General features: G+C 41.1%; 1 protein-coding gene across 1 annotated transcript in view; it reads right to left on the bottom strand.

Annotated features, from left to right (window-relative positions):
• Positions 1–348: 348 nt before the first annotated feature.
• The window catches only part of HUA2 (Tudor/PWWP/MBT domain-containing protein), a 39,121-nt gene continuing 19,306 nt past the window's right edge, over positions 349–20,163 (bottom strand). The window contains exons 6-12 of the mRNA XM_087666164.1: positions 16,041–16,140; positions 15,847–15,959; positions 2,742–2,929; positions 1,647–2,659; positions 1,052–1,282; positions 842–964; positions 349–559 (exon numbers count right to left, since the gene is read on the bottom strand). Coding sequence (XP_087522290.1) covers positions 897–964; positions 1,052–1,282; positions 1,647–2,659; positions 2,742–2,929; positions 15,847–15,959; positions 16,041–16,140 — 1,713 coding nt within the window. The 3' untranslated portion in view covers positions 349–559; positions 842–896. The remainder of the gene's footprint in view (positions 560–841; positions 965–1,051; positions 1,283–1,646; positions 2,660–2,741; positions 2,930–15,846; positions 15,960–16,040; positions 16,141–20,163) is intronic.

Here is a 20,163-nt window from a genome sequence, read left to right on the forward strand (position 1 = left end):
CAGTAAAGTGACAGTGTAGTACTGCTTTGGAGCAAGAAGACACAGAAAAAACATTATCCGAAATAAGTAATGTGCTACATTCTGAAACACATTGCCCACAACTTGTGAGATGCATCAGATATGAGTTCACTCTCAATGCAAAGAACTGTTCAGACAAGTATGTGACTAAGTAACAGCAAAGAAAATTGGGTGTATACGTGTCACACATTGCAAAAAGCAGCATAAGTACATCGAAACTCACTAGCAGCAACACCACATTTCAAGTTTGTGAGAGCCCCATAGTGCACAGTAGTCAACCATTTCAAGACACTGAGGAAGGTGGACAACAGAACAGCTCCTAGGAGCTACTACCATGAACACTGCTATCTGTCAATTGAACAAGATAATTGGTATACATTTGCCACTGTGGACACAAAGTACATTATATACAAGTCTCAAAATCAAGCAGGACTCAAAAATATCTCAAGAGCCCGATAACTTACATGGACTTGTCTCGTTCAAAAAGAATAATTCAATGCCACTCGTGGAAGGACAATCACTTCAGATTCTCCTTGCCAATCTGGAATTTCAGACAAAGGCAAAACCTGAATATAAGCAACACCAGTACCACATAGGCCCACATGCAAGCATTCATCCATCCAATGCATGCATGTACACACAAACACTGGTTGCTGCTGTTGTGCAAGCATTCATCCATCCAATGCATGCATGTACACACAAACACTGGTTGCTGCTGTTGGTAGGACCAGCATGAAAAAACACATTCAGATGCATTGGCAAAACAAATGAATAGAGCCAGCGTACATGCACACATGCAATGTGCAGCAACAAACAAGTATACCTTGACTCAGAACTTCTAGCAAAGCATGTGTTGAGCTCGACATGCAAAAACATTATCAATTTGACCTCCATTTTGAAGTTGGACCTCTTTGCCTATTGATGAATTGAGGTTTCGCTTGGCTCGCTGCACAAGAAAAGGTAAGGATTGGATGCATGAAAAACACTGAAAATCTTTATTCCATGATCGTATAACTCGGAACCTGAGATTCACCTGGAATGCCATGCGGAACACCACCAGAAATTCCTCCCAAATGGCCAGGATAAAGAGCAGCAGGCACCTCCACATTCGGAATAGAATTAGCAGGGACTCCAAGTACGGGTTGGGATAATGGCTGCACTTGTCCACCTGTACTATGGCCATATGCTGGCCTATGCCTGGAGTCATGAGATGAATACTTCTGATGGTGGGGATGATATCTGTCCTCCTCTGATGTGCCTTGACCTGTCACAGGTGCTTTATAAGAACAAGCCTGCAGTGTGCTCTATACTACACAACTAAACTGTTCTCTAACTACAGTTTACCACCAATTTTTGTCAGGGATACTTTATAACAACCTTAATCAAAGAGAAATCCAAGTACAATAGCTACACAGGCTGCAGGCTCTGACTACCATAACTATACCCTTCTTGATCTGCATACTAGCTGCAGTTTTATTGTTGTTTCTATGTATAGCAGAATAAGCCTTAGAAGACAAAAGCAGACATCATTAATAAGAATAATCTATATTGGTAATATGCTAAGTCGCGTGAGTCCCAGATAGCTCTAACCATTAGTAAAAATACAGTTCACCGGAAAAGAGGATCACCTTCAGCTACCATAAAAGCAGGCCCTCGAGATGTACCATGCCCTACATCTTCAAAACCTCCCCTGCCAACATCAACATGGAGATGATGCTGCTCTTGTTCAAAGGAGGGTGAGGCAGATTGCTGGGACAGTTTGGAGCTTCCATATGTATAATGCCTGGGAGGAAGTGGAGGCGGAGATGGTAGACGACCATAGTGTGTCTGTGAATAAGTATGTCCATGTTGCACAGAGAGCACCTGAGCAGTATTATGGGGTAGCTGTGGTGGAGGTGGAGGAGGAGGGGGCATACCAACAGTAAATGATTGAGAATTTTGAGCAACCATGAAACTTGAAGGTGAACAATATGCAGGATCCCGATGATGATGCTCGTACATGCTTTCTTCAGAGAAAGGTCCATGTATCTGGTGACTACCTAACATTGAAGTACCAACCTGCTGTTCACCATGTACAAGGTAAGTGTTGTCTAATGCCTGTTGTGGCATCATTGGAGACTGCACAACAGACTGCATGGCTGCAAAGGAAGTAGAAGATCCATAAAAATGCTCAAGAGGCGGAATGTGAGGCATGAGAGTATTTGGAGGGGGTGAAGGGGGTGGGGGAGGAGGTGGGGAGGATGGAGGAGGTGGGGGTGGAGACAGTGGTGGTGGTGGAGAATCAGGCAATGGTGGAGGTGATGGAGGGGGAAAATCAGGAGGAGGGGGTGGAGGTGGTTCCAAAGGCAAAGGTGGTGAATGGAGCTCATCAGGTGGAGGACCAGTGTTCAGAGGATCATCGTACTGGTCTTTCCTCAAGCTCCCCTCTGGAGAGGCATCTTCCATCTCAAGCTCCCCCTCTACCTCTTCGAGAATGTGTCTGTGTTTCTCAAGTGGTGCTGCAGTTGCCCCATTAGGTTCTTCAACATCTTCAACACCTAGTGGAGGAGTGCTATCACCCTTTCTTGAATCAGCACATAGTTCATCATCATCAACAAACATTCCAGAGCTCAGAAGTCCAGGCAGGCCAAAGGTTGCATTGCTGTTACAAACAGAAAGTCGGCATAAGCTGTACAAAACAGTTTCATCAAACACCACCAGACCAGCAAATATTTTCCACTCACCTTCCATACTCATCTACATTCATTCCCTCCATATCTCGTATTGGATCATCAACTGCCCGCTCAAAACGAGAAGGCCTGCGAAGCAACATACCACTTGTTCTGTCATCATTGTAAGACTCAAGCTCATTGATATGGTTCCTGACAAGGGACTCTGGCATGACCTTCCTCTCAATCCATAGCTTCAGCACCTGTAACAGATTCACCAGGCATCAAGATTCTATCCAGTTGAAGCACAATGACATTTGCAAGTTCAGACTGAAATTTATTGGACTACAGCTACACAAGAATATATTGCATATATTGATGTGCATATTATGAGGATGACTGCATATTGATCCCCACATTGCGTGCATATCTGAAGAGTTATCTTTCTAAAGAAATGTAAAAGTGAGGGCTATGAGGCATAAATATCCATTAGGATGAACCAGTTGACCCTAAACAGGGTAGCGCAGCATAGCTGTGAAACATTTCACTGGCCCTAAAACACAAGGCCAAACACCCGAAATCCTTCACTGAAAGGTGAAATGCCCTTAGTGAGACTGCTGACTGAAAGATGATTTCAAATGAAAAAAAGTAAAATACACTCCTAATACTTTTGTGAAGATTTACATTCTTAATGCTTTTGTGAGGGTTTACATTCCTAACACTTTTTTTGTGAGGGTTCACATTCTTAATACTTTTGTAAATGTTTTGCACAGAAAAGTATGCTGATTCGTTTTGTCTAATTTATGAAGGAGCACTATTGCCTTGCATTCAAACCTTCCAAATCATCATCAATAATGATTTATCAGCTAGTACTAACTCTTTGATATAAGTTGAAGATTAAGCACAATCTCACTGTAGTACATGAATCTCACTGTTCTTTTATATTCATGAAATTTTGATGACAAATAGTGGAATACGTGTACCGTGTATGCAATTTTTTGGTCTATTGATTGTTCACTTAGATTTTCTATACAATGCTAAATCATGCTCAATATGTGTTCTATTGTGGCCCATGGGACTTGAAGTATATTTATATGTAAATTAAATTTCCATCATTTTCATCTCGAATGAAACCCAATTCCTATGTTTTAGGAAACTTGTATGAAACCTTTGAAACCCATTTCACACCACCTGTTTTTGAAACCCCTAACTATTATGCAAGGGATGGTCGGTCATTTTGTCACAAGGACCTGATTCATCAGCACTGTAGCCATGAAACATATTTCACCAAGGTTAAATGCAAAATATATTTCGCTGATGAAATGTTTCAGTATGCAGTGTTTATCCAACCCCTTTCACTCCAAGGGGGGAATTAACAATCTCTCTTTAAAATTGTCAAATAAAAGTATCCTAAATGTGTTAGTTTGCCATTTCACACGGTGTTTCACTAAAGAGCTACCCAAGGATGAAGCATTTCATGCTGAGATGAAATGTTTCAGGGTGAACCTAGGAGAGAAATGTTTCGAGGTTACCTTTGTTTATCTATGAGTCTTTGAGCAGGTCCAAGAAATTGCATGAGTTGTGTTGGACATGGGCAATTCATCAATGATTAAGGTTCACTGAATTAGCAACAAATTCAGTACTCTATACACACATTTAATTGATTCCATAAAAATGAGCCTTAAAAAGAGAGAGAGTTTCGAGGCCAAGACACTTAACTTACTAAACTAATGACTTAATGTTATTTTTTATTGTTGAATTTTATTGTTCCACTAGAGCCTAGAAAGTAGGTAAGACACAAGAAAAGCACGAGAAATGCACAAAAGACAGAAGTACATAGCTTTCTACCCACACAAGGGCTTCTGATCCAGAGACCCTAGGACTGCAGATAATGATGCTTTATTTAAATCATAACTGCTTAGAACTTTTTAACATGTTTACTCGGTCTCTAGTGCCATAGAGACTTTCACGCAACTTATGAAGAAGTCTACTGCATCATTCAATTCTTCAAAGCTAGTAAAGAAGAAGCAGCAAGATACAAGTTCAAGAACCTAATGTAACTAAGATATAGCCTAGTGGATTTCAGTCCATGATTTGGACAACAAACAATAATACAACCAGTGTGGAGGCTGCACAACAAGCAATTCAGCCACCCTTCATGCACCCAAGTCATTTTGGAGAAGACTTTCTATTTATTGCAGCTAATGTTTCAGCTTGCCAAGTCTCAGATACTAGCCTATAGACAAGTATGCAAGGGAATGTGTTTGCTAATCAGCAAAACAATCCACCTGACACTATGTATGCAAATCACTCTGTGTGTGCGCACCATTTTCTAAGAATGTTAAATTGGCAACTTTGGTTGGAAATGTTGGTCACACTTCTTGTAGTGCAAATCAGCTTAGATTTTTGCAGGCATCTCTCTATGACAATCACACCCTAAAGAAAAAAAGCTAGGAATCATGAAAGAGGACAACAAGAGAAGTTTGAGACATTCAATGGTGTGTGAGATTAGATTAACACATTGACCCTTATTCACAATGGGATGGTGTGTTGGGTTTTCTGTTTTGTGTGCGCGTGTTTTCCTCTTTTTTTGGCCTAAGTAAATTAAGTTGATGTAATAGATTATATTAAAGTACAAAGGTTCGCCTTCACTTAATGGGCCTAGGGATTCCCCCAAGACCTAACCTTAGACTTACACACACTAAGGTGTGTTCACACATGGAGATGGTAGATAACTAACAAACCGGCACACGTGCACGCAGACGCGCGCACACAGACAAAGATGTGTTCATACATGGAAGTGGCAGATAACCACCTCACTATGGGTCATGAGTGATTGACCCCATGACACAAAGCATAAGGAAAGAAACAATGGGGGTGTTACTCATAAGAGGCAGTGTCTAATCTTGTTTAAATTTTTCTAATAGAAGATATTATACAAAAGATATTTGCAATGAGAGCTGGAACATGTCGTGTTCTACCAACAAGTTCAAGGAAACACAAACCCCCAACCCCTGCCACTCTTTTACCTCTCTAAAATACGTAATTCCTAGGAGAATCTTAAAGAAAAAGAGAGAGAAAACTTTCCACATTAAAATCCAGTCAAAGTACCCCACCTAATTATTTCATATATAGGTGGTGAGAAGGTCTTAGCACACGTGTGCATGGCCAATGTCTAAATCCAATTACATTTTCATTTTTCATATTTTTTGGAAAGACATTAATCTAAAAGCAATGGTTGTAGGCTGAGTTTGCCAAGTTAATGAGAAATAACAGCAGCAACTAGCAAGAGGCACAGCACAAGGCTGGCAGCACTCCACAAACTGGAACTAGCTGTAAGCAGCACCTAGGAAGGGGAACAAGCAGCCATGTTGTGGCAAGCAGCAGCTTCAATAAGAGGCATGAGCAACAGGTGGCATCACTAGACAGGAGGTGACATTGTATTAGTAGGCAGCGGACTTTGATGTTAGGTACCTGACAGCTAGACAATATGGAGAGAGAGCATGCAAACAAGGCTATGGCTATGCAGCCAACCCAAGCTATGGTGGAGTTGGGCAGATAGCTGTTTGTCATGATGTTGGAGGAGGCAAAGACCAGTAATCTGGCCCTGATACCACCATTAGGTGGTGTACCCATTCAAACACATGCTGAATTACAGCTATGGCAGATGCTGTGAGAGTGCACAGCGGAAAGGGACAAAGAACACAGAGTGATAGAGCAAAAAGAGACAAAAGAAAGGCATAACATCGAAGAAACAAAATTGACATCGAATAATATACTGCTGGTCTTAGCCAAACCCTGCACAGAGCTTGGAGCCTCGATGAGGGCAAAGAGAAGGAGTCATGAGATGAATATGATGAAGAAGAGGGCTCACACAGAGAGTGAGAGTGGTCAAATGAATGCATGACAATGGAGTGAAACAAGAGAAACATAAATAGGTATAAGTGTTGAAACTGGCTAATCTGCATTTAATGCAAGTCAGACCAGCCAATACTGCAAGGAATGTCAAATGCAATGCACTGAAAGCTGTCTATCTAGCTGATAAAATCCAACTTGCCCATGGCAATAAATATCTACCCTGAAATTAAGAAAATTGGCTACCTAGAGTGAATGCAAGGGAGAATCTCCACCTATAATGTCTGGGAGAAATGAACTGACAGATGGATACAATGTACTCGTCTAACTCAAATTGAGGCTCACAGGCAAGAGATGACCATATATGACACACGACTACTAGCACCCTCTCTCAGATCCTAGGGGACTAAGGACATGGGAATAGGCATGTAAGCCATAGAGGATGGTTACCAATGACCAAAGAAAGAGGCTGTCGCATGAAACAAACCTTGTAGCACACTATAATCCCTAAATAAGTTCTTCATCATCCTAAGAATCCCCCTCTAAAACAAGAAGGGCTAGGGATTCCATAGCTGCATCTCTAAGAGCATCCCCCATCATCACAAGAGTCAATGGAGGATGGGGTGGAATCTATGGGAAGCACGGTACACAAATGGGAATGGTCTAGCATGAAATGGAGCCAATATAGCCCCTCTCCTGCCAACCTATCATAAGAATGACTCATGATGTAGAGTCCTCAACAAAGAAGGCCTACTTGATGAGGACAACCTTCATAATGAGTCTAGCAAAACCATGAACAAAGAGACGAAGCCTAAACATCTGGAATATATACGGACTTCTAATGCAGAAGTCGAAGATGGGCGGTCACAAAATAGGGTCAAGGTGCCAATACCACAACTAGACACCCATGAGATGTCACCAATGATGCTTGTACCCTCTTTAGCATAGAAATGTGTTAATGGTGTGTTCACACCAATGCACATATAAAAGGCACGATGGCCCTTTATTCACAACATTTCAACCATCAGAAATTGTGTTTTGTTGTAGTTTTCATCTCACATGCTGTGATGGCTGCATTTAATGCCATTGCTGCCTGCGTTTTTTGGTTTTCAGCACTCTGTTACTGCTGGCGACTACATTTAAAGCCTTTTTATGTCTACGTTTTGACCTGCAGCCTTCGCATTTCTGCCTCTTGGGCTCTTGAAGGCTAGCAACAGCATTTTCAGCTTCTGCATGTCTTCTCTTGGCTGATTCTTCCTAGTTTTGTGTGAATTCTGTTTAGTGCAATCTGTATTGTTGGTGTGGCTGTGCTCTCTCATGTGACAGGAAGAAAGAAAGACTGAATAGTATCCCTTGGCTCAATCTTCATCTGCTGGAGCTGTCCATAACGTGTGGTGGCACACATAGGTGAAGGAGTCTCATACAACATCTGAAGCTTCGCTTAAATTGTTGGAGAGGTCATGCAAGAGGTGACCGTCGAAAGGACTTCTTAAGAGATACAGGAAGAATAGCAGAATATGCACGAGCATCATCAGTATCCCATGTGAGCACAACTTCATAGTTGTCCTCATCAAAATCAATCAGAAGAGGAGTAGGATGCTTGGGATGCTCACGATGTATCATAACCGCTTCTACACAAACCATGCTTTCATAACAGTACTCCATGTTAGGTAATCAAGGCCATGTAATTTTTTATCAGTGGAACAACAAGGGGGAGCCATTTGAAGAGAATAGGAAGAGAAAATAATGGAATAACACATGCAATCCACCCTTCCAAAGGCTCACCTTGTGGGGACTGTGCTCTGCAAACACCCCCCTCCCCCTCCGAGAGTTTGATGGAGTGGCCAATGCTTTGAGGGCTAACACATCATCGACACCCATCAGTCTTCTACCGATGTCCTCAATGCTATTTGAGCATGAGATGTCTTTCGCGTTACAAGGGAGGCTTCCATCGTAGTCTCTTCACTCCAACGAGGCCTTTATACTCCAAAGAGGGGTGATGAGAAGAAAAAGTTGAAGACCTAGTGTTATCATTGTGGTAAGAAGGGATATTTGCACAAGGATTGCAAACTTTGCAGCTTCAAGGAAGGAGAAGGAGAAGAAGAAGAAGTAGGACCCAGACTCCTCTACGAACTCATCCTCTTCCTCACTCTGATTCGAATCCTCCAACCAAGGCCAATGTACAAACAAGATCACCTTCTTCAAACCAAGGGAAGGGCTTGGCAACCCTTCCTCCTGCTTTCTAGTACAAATGATGTGGTCATCCCTCACGACTCTAAGGTGCCACAAAGGAATGGTAAGAGGGTGGTAAGATGGGGTCTATGGGCCTCATCTATACAAGCATACAGCTCCACAAGTTCCAAAGAGGGACTTCCCTAAGACATCGTCTAACAAGTTTGCATCCTAGACTTAGAATTGACATCCAAGTTCACGATGGGCTATTACTTGACACAAAGTGGGATTGGCTCCTAGTCTAAGCTCACATGAGGGGACACTTTGGTGATCTTTGATCAAAGGCGGGAAATCTAGTCACGTATGTTCAAAGGAATTTTGGCAAGATAGTCTTGTATGCTACTGCAAGATATTATTGATAGACATAGAGATCTATTATGATTCTTCTCTATTTTCCAGGTTAGAATACAATCGATATTGACACTCAAGTTCTCTCGGAGGCACCTTTGTGGCGGCTTGATCGCCCACTACTTGGGCATCCATGGTCCTATTCTAGTGGCCTTGGTTGTATGGACTATGTATCAAATCACCCATAATCTAAGAGAGGGTGTTAACAATCTAGTCAACTCACATGTAAGTCTAGGTCATGCCAAATATTAGTTGGGTATTTAGGCATTTTATTGTGGCCTTTATGATGCTTATTTGGGCATTTATTACTGGCCAACCAGCATTAAATGCTGGCCCACCTACTGCCAATTATAGCATTGTCTCCTATTTATTTTGGGCTCCCTCCTCAGTCAATCATTCATCAACCGAGGTTCTATTGGAGAGAGGGTGCCAATGCCATTGCCTACACAGCCAATGACTCATTGTAGTACATGATTGTCTCGTGTTTGGTATATGAATTCCATTTCCTAAGCATTCTTCTTTGTAGTGTTATTTTGTGTTTTCTCTTCTATCCTTGTGTTCAACAATTTATTACAACATTTGTTTATGCTTCCATCAATGCATCCACTTCTAACAAGTTTGGAATACTTACGTTGTGCACATGTGTGGTTTATATATGAAATCAAGTTGAATGTATGTCACAATAATAAACAATCCTAGCTTAGGCAATGGTGTACATAACAAAATCAGTTGTTGATAGATACTGGTCAATTACCTAGGACAAATCTTGGTCAAGGATATTGAATTTTCCCTTTGAAGTGACTTTTGATTTCGTTGCAATTAGAAATTTGAATTATTTAATGTCCTGGACGAAGGCTTGTGAAAATTTGCAACACTTTCAAGTTCAAAAGAGTTCCCAACCTGGGTTGCTTGGGAGGGATCTAAGGGTAAAGAACAAAATGATGGGCTGATAGAGTAGCTAAGCCATCGCAGACACTAAAGAAACCTAATCTACAACACTTTCTAGGGCTAGAATAGCAAGTCACTTGTTGTGAGAATTTCTCACATGGAAAAGTCTCCATTTTGCTACTCATCTCTTCTCCCTAAGCATATCTCAATTTTCTCAGCCCTAATCTATTGCTACAAAGAAATTAGGGTTTACAAGCTTGTCTCAAGAAATATGAATCAAATATCAGCCATATAGCAAGAGAATTTACAATTGATCTGAGAAGGATTACTCATCTACAGCAAAGATAACTCACATGCAAGTGTAGAAAACCCAATTTGAATATGCGCATGCTTCAAATCAAGGGGCAATTTTGAGAATTTTAAAGCTAGTCACTACTTTAGGGTTGACTTGTATCATTTTCTCTCTCCTACTTCTCTCATCTATACTTGATGCATATGGCATCTGGTTAAAAAAATTGGAGATTTGAGTCTAAAAAGTGTACATCATTGTATTGTGGTTACTAATTATAACCAGCAAGCATTAACATTTGCATGGTGGCACTGAAATGCATGCATGTGTGTCTCAATGAGAGTAACAAAGTTTTTCTCAAATACTTAGAAACACAATTCACATATAATTTTCATATGCTTGGTCTATGACGCTATCGCAAAGGTGCAATTAGAGAGCTATTTGCTAGTAATGAGTATAAAGATTGAACTCAAACTGCCACTACGACTACTATGTTATCTATTGCATATGTCTCTCATAGAGAGTTTTAAAATAAGATGAATTGCACCAATCAAATGATTGATCCTATCATGCATATATTGAGACTTGCAGATGGTATGGATCCATGCATTGGAAATATCTATAGAGGTATGGATCACATGATTGAAAAGTTGGAGAGCTTGGAGCCAAATGCTCATAGGTATAATTAGATTAGAAGTTATCTATCGACAGATGGAATGAGTTGTGAGAGTGTGCAACGAAAGAAGAAACTTGAACACAGAGAAAGAGAGAGACAATCTGCAAGAGAGGAAGAAAAGAAACATGCACTAAACAAGGAACAAATGCTGAATACATAAGGAGAACTGATCAATCCCTGCACATAACCCACAGCATTAGTAAGGGCACCAAATCAGGCTGATGATGACACGAGCATGAAGACAAAGGAAGATGACCGAGTCGGAGTGTGCACCTACCAAGGAAGGAGGGAAGATGATAATCTAACTAATTGCCAAGTTGAAAATGGCTATAAATAGCTAAAATCCCAAAATTTGGCAGACCTGAGATTTGGGGCCAAAAATATGGCCAACCGACATTTAATGCTTGTAAAAAAATGCCAAAAATGCTCCAAAAAATCTTGAAAAGGTGGACAATGTCTACTAGGTGAGACAAGCTGAAGAATGCAAAAATTGCCCCTGAAAATGCACATAAATTCCCAATTGAAAGAGAAAGTGCACTAGAATGCAATAAATTGAGTACTCTAGAATGAGCTACCTCCTGTGAAGACAACCTTTGAACCTAGGTGCCAAGCGTGTAAGGCCATAAACTGAGAGGAGTGGAGAGCCCAAGTCCGAAACATAAAGGACCTATGAGAGGGTGCTTGACGCGCGGTCGGAAAATAAAGGCAAAGTTGCCAACACCACAAATAGGCATCGATACAATGTCATCGACAATGATTAAACCCTCAAAAGGACATAGTTCCTACAACAAATCACTTTGTGGAGTCATATGACGAGCAGTTCCACTATCAACCAACCAAGGCCTCTCAAAAGATGAGATAACCTTTAAAGAAGGCTCCTCCAAGTTAACAATATGAAGAACATTGACTCATAGGTAATCACTAGAGTAGAGGTAGAAGGCTCGAATGTTTTAGCGCCATCCTGCCCTCTCGGAGAAATTGAGAGTACTTCTTCCAGCATCCTCTGGAAGTGTCCCCTTTCCATAGTACAAGCATTTAGGCTTCTCCAAGTCAAAGTCAAAACCTGAAGAACTCTCTTGACTTTTAGTCTTTGACTTCCCTTTCTTCTGTGCCCCCTCTCTCGAACCTACAACAAAAGCTTTGGTGGAGGTGGATCCACTAGCTACTTCTTTGGCATACTTGTCATGCTCCAAAAAAAACGAGGCAAGCTCCTCCGCTAGAAGCTTCTCACGTGTCCTCAATGTAAGAAGGCTGGTGTACAAGACATCAAACCGGAGATATGGCAATTGAGTCAAAAGAATCATGGCCATATCCTCAGAAGAGATCGTCATGCCAAGGGACGCAAGCTCATCTCTCGTGTCCTCTAACATGTTGATATGATCCTTCATGGAAGAAGAATTATCAATAGCAAGCATCGACAATTTCTTCTCAAGAGTAATCCAATAGGCAAATGTCTTCGAATGGTACAAAGAAACAAGCTTTGTCCACACGTTCACTGCCGCTTTCCGCAACCTACACACATACAATACCAGGACAAAATCTTGTAAGCTCAAAGAGAAAAGATCGAGCTCTTGAGTTAAGCCGATTCCATAAGGTCGCACGATCCAACGGTGAAATCCTCCATTGGACGGGGAATCGGGTGGGTAATATTAAACAAACTCCCAAATATCAAAGGTATCATGGATACACTCCATCTTACACAACCAAAGCGAGTAGTTAGAACCATCAAGCCAGTCTTCTTTGGATATAGAAGGGGGTACGAGCACCTATATAGAGGGTGCCATGCAAGGCATATGAAGGCCAACAGAATGGACCTTTTGTAAAAAATGGAGAGAAAGAGGAGAGTGATCTCATACAAACGGGCTAGGTGACCTCCGATCTTCATATGAACTAGCAAGAAAATCTCTACATCTCTCAGAGGAAGGAACAGAGACGACATCCTTTTGAGTCAATAAAGAATTGGTGATAAAACACCTTCGTGTATATTTGCAAAAAACACCCACAAAAAATTACATTTGGCTATGGACAGCCCCGAAACAAGAGGAGATACACCAAAATGTTGATGTGAATGATATTGCTTGCTCCTAAGAGGTTGCATTTGAGTGCACAAGGCAACCACCTAGCCAACAAATAGTTGCCTCCACCCAATAGGCTCTAGATGACGACATTGAGCACCAGATATAGTCACCAGCTACCAGGAGCATTTTCAGCAAATGCAAATGTGGATGGCCTCATGAATTCTTTGTCACTCTCAGATACCATGCTCTGATACCATATGAGAGTACGCAACCAATAAAAGGAACTCAAAAGCAGAGAGAGAGAGAGAGAGAATCTACAAGAGAAGAAGAAAGCAAACCTATACTGAACAAGAAATAAAAGCTGAATACAGAATATAGAAGGACTGATCAATCCCTACACACAGCCCACAGCGTCAATGAGGATATCAGATCAGGCTAATGATGACGACAGCACCGAAGACAGAGGAAGACGACCAAGTCGGAGCATGCACCTGCCAAGGAAGAAGGAAAGATGATAATCTGACTAAGTGCCGAGTGGGGCTGAAAACTGTGCACAGTTTGCTGTAAACAGCAGGCTGAAATAGTGTCTGAGAGTGTCAAGGCCTGCAATGCTGAAAACGCAGGCTGGCTAACCCTGGAGATGATGGACAGCAGGCTGACCAGCAGTCTGGGACAGTTTGGAGCAGTCGCCAGCAGCTGAGAGCTGTCGCCTACAGCAATGGACAGGCTGAAGATGATGTGGTTGCAGTCAATGATGGCTGGACAGCAGATGGAGGCGGGCTGCAGGCTGAAAACTGGGCGCCAACAGCAGCAGAGGGTGTGTGTGCTAGTGTAACCTGCAAAACAAAGATAATGGTTGAATGGGGGCAGCCTGTCTATTTATAGATGTGGAAGGGCGCCCCAAAAATTAAGGTTTCCACTAAACTTTCTCGAACCGCTCCTCGTTTTAGGGTTTCCACTGACCTCTCTCGAACCGCTCCCCGTTTTAGGGTTTTACTCTAAAAGAGCATTTTTAGTGTGTTTTGGGGCTGTTTAAGAGGCTAATCAGCAAGTAATGCATATTTTAGCTCAACATGACCCTCCTATCCATGTTACAACATATGTGCTTCATCCCAAGTTTCCAGAGAAGATGCAAAAAAGAGACCTAAAGGTTGTCAAGGCTTGGAATACATTGTTTACAAGGCTTTATCCTAGCCATGAGATACAACACAAAATAAAAAATCAGCTTTCAATGTGTTAGACATTAGGGATGTTTGATACAGAGGATGCACTAGAGGATATGGCAAATATTGGGGCTACATTAGGATGGAAGGATTATGGGGCTGAAGCTCCAAAGCTACAAGTTAAGTTATTTGTATTCTCAATCAAACAATTAGCTCTTTTTATTTAGAGCTGCTATGGAGTTCATTCAATCATATTCACTTGAAGAAAAAAAAATCGTCTTGGTGCAATGAAGATGAATAACCTAGTTTATGTGAGTTCTATCTTTGCTTGCTAGCTCGTACATCAATTGCAATGGCTGATTTTTTTCTATGGTGGAAAAAAGATGATGGTGGTGGTGGTAATGACAACAATGGTGTTCAACACAATGAGCATTCAAGCCCAAGGGAGTCATCTTCCATGCATGAGAGCACTTAGGCTCTCGGAACTTTTGGGTATTAACTTGGTATCAACTAGAAGATCTTGTAACTTGTGTATTTAATGCATACTTTATGGCTTTGCAATGCACATCTTTTGGACTTACACATCATTGCTAATTACAATGCACCATTGCTAATTACAATGTTTTAAAATTTTATTATAGTTAATTATTATGTCTCTAATTCCATGGAACATGGTTGATATTAAAATAGGCTGATTTACACATTAAGTCTTGAAAGTTAATAGGCAAATTTATAAATTATGTATACATGCCATATGACTGAAGCTTGATTGGTGATTTTGTGATTAAATTACTAAAGTCATTTCTATGCATATCCAATTCTTCACAAATCTCTCTCTCTCTCTCTCTCTCTCTCTCTCTCTCTCTCTCTCTCTATATATATATATATATATATATATATATATATATCTGTGTGTGTGTGTGTGTGTGTGTGTGGGGGGGCACATGCTCTGTTCCGTCCATTCTTGTTCCCCCTATACTGAGGGATCCCATTCCAGTTCCCGTTTCCTGTTCCTCGTAACTATGCTTTTCATTATGGTTGAGGGCTAACACCAGCTTCCTTGACCAATTAAAGACACCAGGCTGCCTGTTTCTCTCCAGGAATTACAGGGCACAGATTATTACAGATAAAAATGACAGCAATTTCTATGGTGGTTGGTTAAGCATTTTGAGGTTTAATCAATTGTAGGACAGGTCTTTGGATTAAACCATGACCAAGATTGGTGGCCAGCTTATGGGAGCCAGTGGATTCCCAAATGAATACGATAAAGTTGTTCCAAGGGGATAGGTATCTCAGTCAAGTAGCAGATCACCCTGCTAAGTGAGCAAGTGTAGTCCTTTTGCTACCATATGACTTGTTACTGCTTGTTGGGGCTTCTCCATATCTTGCACTGTCATGAAGAAACACCTCATTCAGAATATCAGCCTACAAGGGCAAGATAACTTGGCTGGTCATTGTTCAGGCCAGAGAGAACAAAATCTCTCTTTTCTATTGGGCTAGTGACAGCAGAGCATTTTGTGCCATGAGGAGTCAATCAGGGGCAAAGCCCCACAAAAAGCTTCTAGGGGTAGCAATATGCAAGACTCACATTGAACTCGAGACAAGCTCAATATTTAGACAGTATCAGTTATCAAACCTGAAATTATAGACATGGCATCAACATTGCTCAATGACTGCAGAAACTTTTTATAAAACATTTGAAACAACAAACCTTCAGACATTGTCGCCTATTCTCTCTGGCCACGCTTCCTGGTGGTGCAGCTGCATGCAAAAGCCTAGGCAAGGCAGCCTGTACAGCAGGAGGATAAGCTGATCCTATGGCACCTGCAGCCACAAGCATGAACACATTAAGTCCCAAAAACAAGGCATTGAATAGAATTCTACATATTGTCAAAGCTCAAATACCTTTTGAAAGCTGCGTAATTGAATCAACCAGGAAAAACAGATCCACTCTACGATGAAAGCTCGGCTCATTCTCGAGTCTTTGAGCAATAATTTCCACCACCTGTTCCAGAAGTAAAGCTCAATATCTCACATACAATACAGAAAACAAGAAATGGCCATGTATGTATTATCAGCTCACAATGTAGAATGCCCTTAAAAGGTTCTATGAAAGATCCTAGCTAACAATACACAAGCATGCATAGCACACAGCATACAGCATATTTCTGGTTTATGCACAAGTGCACACAACACTTTTCACAAAATTACTGATACATTTACTCTTTGAGCATTTGCACAATATTTGTAACAGCAAACAAGTTTAGAGCTGGGGAAACAAAATTCGCTATGTATTCATATACCAATCATGGAACAATTAAAATGCCAAGAGTAGTGATGAGCATGCTTAATGCACATGAAACAGAAGAAAGGATGTTGCAAACAAATACACTAGCTGTGTGTTTGCTTCATGTGAATGATAGCCCTAAAATTATACATGTTTGCATAAATATATCTAAACTTTCATTATCATCATTTATCATGGATTCTTTCTACACGATGTGATGGATATTTGCATTGATTGCAAGAATTTTGTTTAAATTGTTTATGATGCATGTGTACGTCAATGGCTTCTTCTGTAGTTAAAGCTATTGTTGGTCATTTATAATGGATCATGATGCATGTCGACATGCATGCCATGTCGAATTTTCATTTGCATTATATAAAGTCATGAATCATGATCAATTTGTGTTTGCTATGTTGCATGAACCATTCTTTTCCAAGTCAAATGAAACCTATCTCTAACTTTTTATGATGCTCAAATGAAACCTATGAAACCCATATCATACCTTGTGTTTTAAAAATCCCTAGCAACTATGCCTAGTGCAAATACACTAGGTGCACTTTAGGGTTAGCAAAGCCGAGTCTTATTTAAAGGACTCAAGGCCCTACTGTCCACATCATGTGTGATACCATAGGTTGACACGTACATACACTGGGACAGTGTGGGCTGGTGGTATGGGACATCAACTCTTGGGATGTGGTCATAACCCGATACGCTACCAGCTCCCAAGTTGGCAACATGCTTGTTTGGATCTATGGCTACGAGGGGTTAGTTTGATGTCCATTCCCTTTGTGTTCCTTGCCATGGGCATAGCTTCTAACATGTCTTATTTTGCAAGTTGGATCCTAGAGAAATTTTTCATCATGTATAACGTTCAGGATTTTTATCACAACCAAACAAAACACTTAAATCATTAATATGTGTCAAGGCTAAACTAACCTTTGCTAGTCAACTTTGCAAATTAGGGTTTTGAGTTGAACAAATTAGAGAAGAGAGAGAATAGTATATGAAGTGCACAATTGACCTCCCGGCCTTGGCATGATCAATTTTGTTGATTGACTATATTAATTTTTAGCAAGTGTATGTGCATGATTGCCATATCACCCACTTGCTTAGCCCTAGCCCCTACACACACACATTAAATAGTTAGTGCTACTAGTCGCACCTCTTAGACCGTATATGTATCAATTCTATAATATACACATAATCACACATTAAATAGTTAGTGCTACTAGTCGCACCTCTTAGACTGTATATGTATCGATTCTATAATATACACATAGTCACACCTTAAAACCTTTCCCCATAAATATCACACCAATTAATTAACACTTTAAATCATGTGACCCTTCCTTCCCCTTAAGAATTGTTTCCATCCTAACTATGTAGCAGGAAACGTTTTTGGAATAGTGTATACTAAATTCCATGTCAAGCTCTCTTCTAAATAATCCTTCCATTTGCACAACACTCTAGGTATTCCTAGTTCATGTGGTGAACATCTAAAATTCTTTCGAGCTCAATGAGAGAGATTGCTTATCAAAGTATTCCGTTATCTCATCTCTTGAGACGAGCTTATTAGCTTCACATAACTTTTTATTTATTTATATGGAAAATTGGATGTATCTTGCTAGTCGCACGAACTTCGAACTTGTAAGTAATTCCTGTTGGAGATTTGGTCATCCCCTCGACAAGCACAGGCAGTCTACAGCCATTTTAGGCCAGACTTATGCATTTCCTGATCAGGTCAGCAAGTTTTGCAGCAGTTTGGGCAGTCAGCAGCAGTTGGGTAAGATCCAGGGCAGGTGAATCAGGTCAACAAGGCTGCGCAGGCCAGGCAGTAGTGCCACGTGGCACACAGCATTTTTTCACAGCATTACTTTCTTGCTTTATTGCTGGAGATCAGTTTGTGCAACAATCAGCCAGTTTTGACTGGCCAATCTGGTCATTTTTATTATTTATTTTGGCCTATTTATGGCTGGCCTACCCCCCCCCCCATCATTCTCACTTGTGATTTGCAGGTTGAGAGAGATCTCCAACAGGGATACACTCAACCAGCCCAGTGTAAATATCTGCTTCCTTCATTCGGCATTCATTCACTGCAGATTTCTGCATTCTTCTTCTTCTTCTTCTTCTCTCTCTCTCTCTCTCTCTCTCTCTCTCTCTCTCTCTCTCTCTCTCCATGTCCCTTTTTCTTTCAGCCCAGTCATACATTTCCCCATTTGCTGCACTCTGGCATGGTATCAAGCAGAATTGAAGGACTGATTGATCATGCACAGACCTAAAGAGGATATTTCGGCGCAACAAAAGACTGCATTTTCAGCATTTGAGGGCACGCTAGAGGGCTTTGCATTGCCATGAGGCTGAAACAAAGGGAGAAGCGGTTTCAGGGAGAAGCACAAGAAAGGAGAATACTTGCTGATTTTTGCAGGTTTTTCTGTTCATGAAGGAGGAAAGGCCGTGTTTTCGACCTTTTGTTGCAGAATTTGAATCTTCATCGTTTCAAATGGTTGAAGTGGGTTTGGGACGAGCGGAGGAAGCCCTAGCAAGCTGCATTTTTTAAGTCAGAGGGGACTGCCCTTGTTTTTGTGCAAGTTATTCAAGTGACAATGTCTTCCAAGCTTGATATGGAGTTCCCATAAGGTCCCTGTGTTACCAACTCTTCCTCAAGATCAAAAACTTGATGAGGAGAATTACCGCATATGGCAGGTAATGATGCTTGCCATATGACTTGGCAGAACTCGTGACCAGGACCATAGACTATCCTATAGCCCGTGACTTATCCAAGCTTTCTTCAAATGAGAAAGCTGAGTTAGCAAAGGTACCAGTACATCGAGACAAGCTAAATGCCTACATTTGATCGTTCCTATTTCTCTCATGCACACCAGCTGTGATAACCCACAAAGCATTTGAGTGTTGCTTGGGATATATGGCTGGAATTAGATCTGTTGTACAATTTGATGTACCATGATGAAGCAAGTGTCTTTGGAGATACAAATGCGGACGTCAACAAATCTGGCTGAGTCTACTTCTATATGAGAACATGTCAATAAGCTTATGCAATTACAAATGCAAGTCCAGAGCGCACGGAATGTGATTACCTCAAAGGATATGGTGATAACTCTTCTCTCACAACTACCGCCCCAATTCAGAGCACATTACTTTGCCTTGATTGCTTCAAAGCCAACAAACACCCTCAAGTGAGAGAACTCGGTTGTGATGGTCTTGGATTAGGAGGAACACCACAAAGGACAGAACGCTCCTAAGACAAAGGCGTTGACAAGTCAATCTTCTCAAAAGAAGGGCGAAAACAACAAGAAGAAAACAACGGAGATGACAGAACGCTTCTAAGATGGAGGCGTTGACAAGTCAATCTTCTCAAAAGAAGGGGAAAAACAACAACAAGAAGACAACAAAGATGACCAAGCAAGACAAAGAGAAGCGCATTGGCATAATTTGCATTTGCATCTACAAGTTACAATAGATCGTTTTTGTGTTTTCAATACTTTTCTTCATCAACCTCTACTCCAACTGGTGGTTACTACACTCCATATCTGTCTCCGGTAGACAATACACATCATCATCTCCTTAAGCCCGCTCCCATGAGAGCCACCAATTGTTGGACAGCCCTACCCAAAGTATTATGTACATTCTCTCATTCATTTAAAGCATTCATTCATTCACTTCAAAATTATTTTTCTTCTTTGTTTGTGTTTGTGTTTGCGTTTTTTAATTTTTGCATTTTGC

Source organism: Lygodium microphyllum, chromosome 25 (genome assembly GCF_053477565.2).
Source record: "Lygodium microphyllum isolate KBCC chromosome 25, Lygodium_microphyllum_v1.1.10, whole genome shotgun sequence".
Classification (NCBI taxonomy): domain Eukaryota; kingdom Viridiplantae; phylum Streptophyta; class Polypodiopsida; order Schizaeales; family Lygodiaceae; genus Lygodium; species Lygodium microphyllum.